At 55.9% G+C, this 7,853-nt stretch overlaps 1 protein-coding gene across 1 annotated transcript in view; it reads right to left on the bottom strand.

Annotated features, from left to right (window-relative positions):
* The window catches only part of dennd5a (DENN/MADD domain containing 5A), a 10,781-nt gene continuing 2,928 nt past the window's right edge, over nucleotides 1-7,853 (bottom strand). The window contains 22 exon segments of the mRNA XM_068740825.1: nucleotides 1-603; nucleotides 683-851; nucleotides 962-1,085; nucleotides 1,488-1,570; nucleotides 1,674-1,855; nucleotides 1,941-2,059; nucleotides 2,287-2,432; nucleotides 2,516-2,637; nucleotides 3,053-3,181; nucleotides 4,092-4,179; nucleotides 4,253-4,340; nucleotides 4,437-4,589; nucleotides 4,760-4,891; nucleotides 5,131-5,235; nucleotides 5,420-5,513; nucleotides 5,597-5,639; nucleotides 5,642-5,746; nucleotides 5,880-6,114; nucleotides 6,243-6,458; nucleotides 6,585-6,896; nucleotides 6,979-7,166; nucleotides 7,356-7,417. Coding sequence (XP_068596926.1) covers nucleotides 420-603; nucleotides 683-851; nucleotides 962-1,085; nucleotides 1,488-1,570; nucleotides 1,674-1,855; nucleotides 1,941-2,059; nucleotides 2,287-2,432; nucleotides 2,516-2,637; nucleotides 3,053-3,181; nucleotides 4,092-4,179; nucleotides 4,253-4,340; nucleotides 4,437-4,589; nucleotides 4,760-4,891; nucleotides 5,131-5,235; nucleotides 5,420-5,513; nucleotides 5,597-5,639; nucleotides 5,642-5,746; nucleotides 5,880-6,114; nucleotides 6,243-6,458; nucleotides 6,585-6,896; nucleotides 6,979-7,166; nucleotides 7,356-7,417 — 3,079 coding nt within the window. The 3' untranslated portion in view covers nucleotides 1-419.

Here is a 7,853-nt window from a genome sequence, read left to right as displayed (position 1 = left end):
CACATACTTATAAAGCATATTTCTACATTGTTTTGCTTTGAGCTCTGCGTAACGACATTGTGAGCAAGCAACTCGACCGGCTTAACAAAATAATACTGTTTTCTCTGAAAATACAGAAAGCTTTGATCACCGCTTCCCCTTAAATAGAGCCGCCGTCACCATAACGATGGAAATATTTAGGCGCCAAAAACAAAAGTTACATCACAAGTAGGTTGAGAATGTGAAACTCATTGGTTGATAACAGAAAACATGTTTTTAACGTCATTGAGGAATGAAAGGCCCATTGCACTTAATACACGGCAAATAAAACAGTAGCTGTAATATAAGCCAAGATATGTCCTTTGTTCAAGTCGGTTCCTGCATGTAAAAGGTTCGTGCCCCCCTCCCCCCCCCGCCCCCCGTCAGGAAGCTGGTTGGGTTCAGATACCAACGCCCTTAATGAGCGAAGCCTCCAGGGTGATGTTGAACTCCTGCAGAGTCTGGAGGACTCGAATCAGAGAGTTCACCAACGATCGGTCCTTGATCAGTGCCGCCTCCTCGTACATCTGGCTGGTGATTGGACAGTCCGCCAGCAGGGCGATCCAGTGATGCAACAGATGGTCCCTGTGAGAAACACAAAGCACGGCAGTGCAAAGACAGTGCTGAGGGAGGGGGGGGTCGGTCGAGCGCTCCGCCGGCCTACCTCGCGCCCAGACAGACGAGCATCTGGAACTTCCCGTCCTTGCCGATGTTCCTGGACGTGCTGTTGATGGCGCGCATGAAGCGGCAGAAGTGACGGACTCTGCTCTGCCAGTTCTCGTCCGGAGTCGCTTCCCGCTGCTCGGCGCTCTCAAAGTACATCTGTGACTTTTCTGTCAAAGGAAGTGGACAGACAAAAAAAACAGGTTGTTTAACGTGTCCTCTTTCGTGTTCCTTTGCGGAGACGCCGGGACGTTTAATTAAAACGGTTTTTTTTTTTTACCCAGGAAGTCCCAGATGAAGACGTTCTTAAAGAGTCTCGGCGATTTGAAGCCATGCTGGAAGACTTGCTCCAGAGCCCAGACGAGTCCGTACTCTCCGCAGAGCAGGAGGGTCAGGCTGCCTCTCTGCGGAGACAGGAAACAGGAAGACGCACGGCGGCGGCGGCGGCTTGTTTTATTCTCAGCTGCTTCTCAGCTCAGACCAAAGGATTCCTCTACAAGTTGCAAAGATCTTCAACGATCGCCTCCTTTGAATCCCAAACATCATTCGCTGTCTCTAAATAACCGACGATTCGGCTTCTGATATGGAACAAAATGCGAAATAAGTCGAACTGGATTCAACAAACAATCAAAAACAAAGTAAAAGAATGAAAACCCAAAGCCAGTCCCCCCCCGCCCCCCGCGCCTGTTTTAAGAAGAAGACTATCGCGCAGCCCCCGTTCACCACCGGAGCAGAGCGCTGCTGATGAATAATAGAACTGCACGCCGCGGCCCGTCTGGACTCCCGTCTGGACTCCCGTCTCTCACCTCCTTCTCCGGCTTGTGGAAGTGTTTCACGATCCCGTTGATGGCCTCGCCGACTCCCTCCTGGATCTGACCCGTGTTTAACTCTGGGCGGGAAGGAGGAGGCAAACAGAAGGGGCTCTAAAAACGAACCGACCACCCACCCCCCCCCCCCCCCGTGGAGCTCGAGCGTCCGGCGACCCGACTCACTTGGCTTGCTGTTTGGCGAGATGGTGACGAACCTCCTCATCATCCCCGGGGACTGCTGCATGGGGGGCGTGCGGCACATCCTGTCGTCGTTCTCCGAGCTGGGAGTCATCAGCTCCCCGACCAGGATGCGCTCCAGGCTGCCGTCGTCCACGCCCTTCCCCAGCCAGCGGCCGCAGGGGAACCTGCACATCCAGGGCGGGTTCATTCGGCGCTCGCAAACATTTCGGAGGCCCGCCTTCCCCTCGGACACGCGGCGTCAGCGCTCACTTGTAAGTGTGTCCCGTGATCTCGTTGCGGACAAACACGCACTCCACCAGCCACTTGGCGTAGAGCCCCGTGTTATCGTGACCCATCTGCACCGTGGTCAGCTTGCCCAGGTTCTGGCACTAAGAGCGAGCGACAGAGACAGAGAGAGAGAGAGAGAGAGAGAGAGAGGGGCATCGTTCAAAAACACAACCAGCCATTTAGTACGGGATGAGTCATCGTCCGAACGCTCGTCTTTCATGCATCGTTCACGTTCCTCGAGAGTGAATGGTCGTCATAGCAACCGGAACCTACGTCTACAAACGCAACATGCCGTCACGCCGCGGCGTGGGGGGGGGGGGACACCGACCTCGAACGTGATCTCCAGGGTGTTTCTGGGGACCTGCAGGACTCCGGTCTCCGCCAGCTCCCCAGAGACACACACCCAAGGGTTGGCGGTGAACATGGAGCCGCCCAGCTTCTTACTGGGAACCGCCACCACGTGGTAGGGGATCACTGGGACACACACAGGAAAGAAGCAGTCAGCCAAAGGGCTACGCCGAGACGCTGCCGTACGCCCACGTCTGAACGAGACCCACTGATGGTCGTGAAGACGTTGGTGAAACAGAAGTAATCCACGGCGTTGAAGGACAGGAGGTGGTAGAGGAACTGCTCCTTCTCGTCCTCGCAGCGGAGGAAGGCGTACCGCTTGTACAGCTTCCTGCGAGGAGGAACCGGAGAAAGGTGTGAAGAGGCACGTAACAAAATCACTCCGTCGGTCTGTCCCCTAATTTGGACACGGGGACGTTGTCCAGCGGAGGGACATTCTGCAACATGCTTCAAACGAGACGACAAAGGAAGGACGGACGTGGAGTAGAATAAACGAGGTCACGGGACGCAGACAACAACCTTCCTGACCCAGTTCCCTACTCACAAATCCATTATGAAGACGCGCGTGAATTATTTATGCGGCCGCCGGCACGGGAGCACGACGGCCATGAATTATAGATGGGGACGCGTCACAAGTCGTCTCAATTTACACACGAAGGAGGTTGGCGAGGCGGCGACGGCCTGCAATGATCTAACGGGGGGGGAGTCGGACGGCGTTTTAGTGCCGCGTCGCCGCCGCGGCTCACTTTGTTAGCTCGTGGTCCGAGAGCAGCTGCTTCAGGTGCCGAGAAAGCAGCTTCTCCTCCATGGAGAGGCGAACCCAGGCCCTGGCCTTCCCCACGTCGGTCTTGATCTCGCCGATGTTCTGAATGTGTCTGGGAAGGAAAGGAAAGTGCAAATGTCCGATGAGATTCAGAGCCCAAACACCAAAGCGCCCCAAAAAACCAGGACTGGGCCAGAATCAGAACCGTGTCATGCCAGCCTCGCCCCCCGATTCAGGAGCAGCTCTCAGACGTGGTCGTGTGTCGCCGCCGCCGCCACGCCCCTCCGTGTCCAGACACATTCCCTTCCACTCCACCTGTGCCGTACGCGCCGTCTGATGTCCCCCCCCCCTCCCCCCCTTCACGCTCACTAGCATCAAGTAACCCATTTTTCTCAGCTCGTTATCTCCATGGCAACAGAGGAAAGCCAGCACGGTGTGAGCTGTTGTTACGTCTCAAAGAGATAAACACAGGCGTGAGGTCGGGTGGGGGGCGGGGGGGGGGGTCCTGTCAGGTAACTAGGCTGGAAGTAACATGCCGATACACACATGACTCTTTAATGTGACACACACAATCTGGGTGACTGGAATGTTGTAAAAAATAAATTTTAAATTGAGGATATGAATTAAACTTGGTTAACCGGGTTACGCAAATCTGTTAAAGGTTCCATTATAGCTAGTAAACTTTGAAGCATTGCATTTATCTAACTACAATTACAGGAAGCCCTTGTTTTTATCACTGGAATAAAAATAAAACCACATAAAACACATGTATATATATATATATAAAAAAAGATCAAACCTTTTGAGCAGATGATTCAATTGAAATATGTTTAATTGATACTGGTTTTAAGGTTATCTTTTTTAAAGAATACCAAGGAGGCCATAAACAAAACCGCTTTTCAGAGGACCACGCTGCACCACCTTGGTCGACCACGAGGGGGCAGCATAAGTCCGACGCGCCTCCTAAATCACCAGCAGCTAATACTAAACTGATGGGACTGGAGACCTCCAGCTCTCCTCACCTCATGTCCTGGATCAGGGAGACTTGGAGAGGGGCCATGGCGGATCCACCACCGTCAGATTTGCGTCTCTCCGTGTCATGAATGAAACCTGGTAGGAAAAAAAAAAAAAGTAAATCAGAAGTCCTGCGGTTCTGTGGCGGTTACCTGGTTTCATGGTTCACCTGGAGGCCCCAAGCTACCCGGGGTTGCATTCTTCTTCTCTTTGCTCTCCTGGTAGTGCAGCAGATGGGACCACAGGGCGGATTTACCCTGAAAGACAAAACGCATTCTCGCCCCGTTACCCACGCCGAGCCGTCGGGATCGAGTGAAAGCGTGAGAACGCCGACGCGCGCGTTTCCTCATCACCTGTTTAACCTGCAGCCCGTGGCTCCAGATCCTTTCCAGCAGGTCACAGAGACTCGCAATCAGAGTGTTCTCCTCCACGCCGGTGATGCTGACCTCGCCGTGACCCAACTCCACGGCCTCCCGGCCCATCTTCTCCACCAGCATGCGCTTGGTCTGCAGAGGAACCCGAAAGGGACGAACACACACGGACCGGTTTCATCCAGACAAACACCAGGCCGGAAAATTTGTTGCGTTCACTTCAAAACTGATTTCGACACATTCTTTAAGGGCAAAAACGTGGAAAGGAAGGACACACACACACGCGCACACACACACACACACACCTTGTTCCTGCACTCCTTCAGCAAACCCTCAACGAACTTCCAGTTGGTCTGAGCGATGACGGAGGGGGACAGGTTGGACAGTTTGGGCTGCCTGAGGGTCGTCCCCAGGTTCCGGGCTTCCTGGATGTACTTCTAGCGAAAGACAGGAATCAGCTCAACAGGAAGTGAAATCCTCTTCCTGGTTCACACTAGCAGGGAGCTATTTGTTCCATCTTCATGTAATACAACCATTAAAGCTTCAACTTCAATCCTTTCATTCGCTCTGCAACCACAACAACAGCAAAAGCGACACGGCTCATTGGCTAAACGGCCACGTGGGCGGGCGGGTGGGCGGAGGAGGCTAAAGACGTCACGAGCTAGCAGCCACGTACCACGTCCACCGTCACCGACTCCAGGCAAGGCCTGAAGGACTGGGAGAGCCAGTAGGAGTCGAGAAACAGCAGGAGCTGCAGCTCCGGACGCAAACACTCCACATGCTGCGAGTGTGTGAGCGGCGGCGCGAGGGAGACGAGGAGAGAAGAGGAAGAGGCGTGAGAGCTGAGGGGGGGAGGGGGGCGCAGACGAGGCGGTCGAAACGAAGCAGAGGACGCGTCATGCAAAATAAAGGCTGAGAACAAAGACAGGAAGTCAGACATGGGGGGGCGGGGGGGGCACGCCCACCTCTCTCTGGTCGTTGTCTAAATAAAGGTGCTCGGCGTGCTGCTTTTGTCGATCCCTCCGCCGCCACTGGCCGGGAGCGCTCCGCTTGTTCCACCTGCAACAGCAGAGAACGGCCTTTAATCCGGCCCCCGCGAGGCAGGCGGGGGGAGGGGGGGGGGGGGTCAGCCAGATACTCACTTGTTGCTGGCGGGGCCGCTGGACAGGACGTCCGACTGCAGCCGGGGAAGAAGCCCTGCTCGTAGCGCCCCTGGCCGATCTTCATGTCCAGCAGGTGGGGGTGCAGGGCGGTGTGGTCGATCTTCAAGATCCTCAGCTCAATGGCTTTCTCTGCGGAGGAGAGGCGGGGCAGGGGGGGGGGGGGGTTAAAGGTCAGCGACGAGACCGCGAGACGCAACTCATTGGGGAATGCTTCCTAGTTTTATTTCACTCGTCGCTGGTGAGATTCCCGAGCCTTCCTCACCTGCTTCTTCGATGTTTGTGCATTTCTGGTACATGGAGGTCAGCAGCGTGGGCGTGCGCACGTTCAGCATGCGGACTTTGTCCACGCGGCAGTCGAACACCCGCAGCGTGTGCTCTTTGTCCTCGTCGTCGTGGCAGAGGATTTTACCGTCGATGAAGGAGGCAAACATCTGCGTCTCCAGGAAACGGGACAGGAAGGGCAAGTAGGGCTCCGGCTGGTCGGACAGGAAGGAGGCCTGCGCGCGCACACACGCACGCACGCACGCACACACACACACACACGCACACACACACACACACTCAAGGAGCTCAGGCACACCTCTCACCGTGCGACCTGCTTATTAACCCGTCCGGTAGACGCTACCTTATCAAAGTTCTGCATCTGGTCCCGGTTGGTGAACCAGGACTCTTTGTCGTGGCTCGGCTGGATGACGAACACCTCGTAGTCGGCGAACATTTGGGTGAAGCGGTTAGCGAAGACCTCCCGCACCCGGATGTTGAGCTGGTGGATCTTCAGCTCCTCGCCGTCGCACTGAAACCGGGCGTCCTTGTTGCTGCTGGCGTCCTCTCTCACCTCCAGCTGGTTGGGCCACGCGCACACGCGCACACACACACACACACAAGGAGGGGTCGGCATCGGATTGGAACCCAGCACCTTGTTGCTGTGAGGCAGCCATCATTTGACCTTTGCTCTGGAACGTCTCACCTTCTCCAGGCTCACGCCCGTCCTCTTCACCAGGGCCTGCAGCCTGGCGATGGTTTCATTCTCCCTCAGCAGGTAGGAGTTGAGAGGCGATTCCAGGTTGCCGTTCCGCTTGTCGGAGACCGCGTCGGCGGATCGCGAGCTCCGGTACTTGGCCTGGCCGTCGTTGCAGTGAACGTTTCCCTCCGGAGGCACGCCCAAGGACACGAGCACCTCGGAGATCTCCTGGACGAACTCCAGCTTGTTGGGAAACTGGGGCAGCTCCTCCGGCAGCTCGATGAAGTGGTTGTCGATGTCCACGAAGCACAGGTTGGCCTGGAAGGACAGAAAGCAGGAGAATCACTGAGATCAGCCCCCCCTCCCCCTCCCCTCCGCCGTGTCGACGGCGAGCTCCTACCTCCTGCGGCAGCTCCAACTTGGTGCGATCATCCTGCCCGTTGGAGTGGAGGCCCATGAGGTACGGCACAGGAGCGTCCAGGAAGTGGAGCAGGGAGGCGGGCAGGATGGGGACGTAGACGTGCTGCCACTGGAAGGGGAACATGAGGGCCGTGATGCTCTCGGCCACCGTCATCAGCCGCTGGTAATCTGGGAAAAGAGCGGCCGTTGGTTCGCGTCCGACGCGATGGACGTGCAGCGCGTAGCAAAGAGGTCGCTCGTGGGCTTTCACTTGTCTGCAGCAACATTAGCTTTAGCTTTGTTAGCAAGCACAGATTAGCCTTTGGCCTCTCGGGGCCCTTTTAATCTTTGGTGTCAGCGATTTGTTTAAACTCTCGCCTGAACGAGCAGAACCGTCCAGCTGGGGGACGAAGGCACGCTCCTCATCCTCAGGCTTCACGCTGCAGCCGACCACACGTCTGATTACGGTTACATTCCTGCAGCGTGAGACGACCGGTCCACACGCAAACGTGCGTCTGCATTCCTGCTCTGCCCCGCCGCTCCCGTTACGGTGCCTAAATAAATGCCATTCCTTCATTTGGTCATGTGCTGCTTCATGGAGGAGACCCTACCCCCCCCCCCCCCCCCCCCCCCAGCAGGCTTCCTCTCCCAGGATGGGGACGTGAATACTAAAATTACCCTACAATTAGCATTCACCGCTAGGGAGAGATGCATTGCACCAGGTTATAGCAGGAATGCTCATTTCTAGCCGTATTCCCTGACCTACGGGCAATTTAAAGTCTCCCATTTGCCTAAATCGCATGTTTTTGGTGGTGGGAGGAACCCGGAGAACCCGGAGAGAACCCACGCGGACACGGGGAGAACATGCAAACGCCT

This window comes from Brachionichthys hirsutus, chromosome 1 (genome assembly GCF_040956055.1).
Source record: "Brachionichthys hirsutus isolate HB-005 chromosome 1, CSIRO-AGI_Bhir_v1, whole genome shotgun sequence".
In the NCBI taxonomy this organism is placed as follows: Eukaryota; Metazoa; Chordata; class Actinopteri; order Lophiiformes; family Brachionichthyidae; genus Brachionichthys; species Brachionichthys hirsutus.
This window is presented reverse-complemented; position numbering and strand designations above follow the sequence as displayed.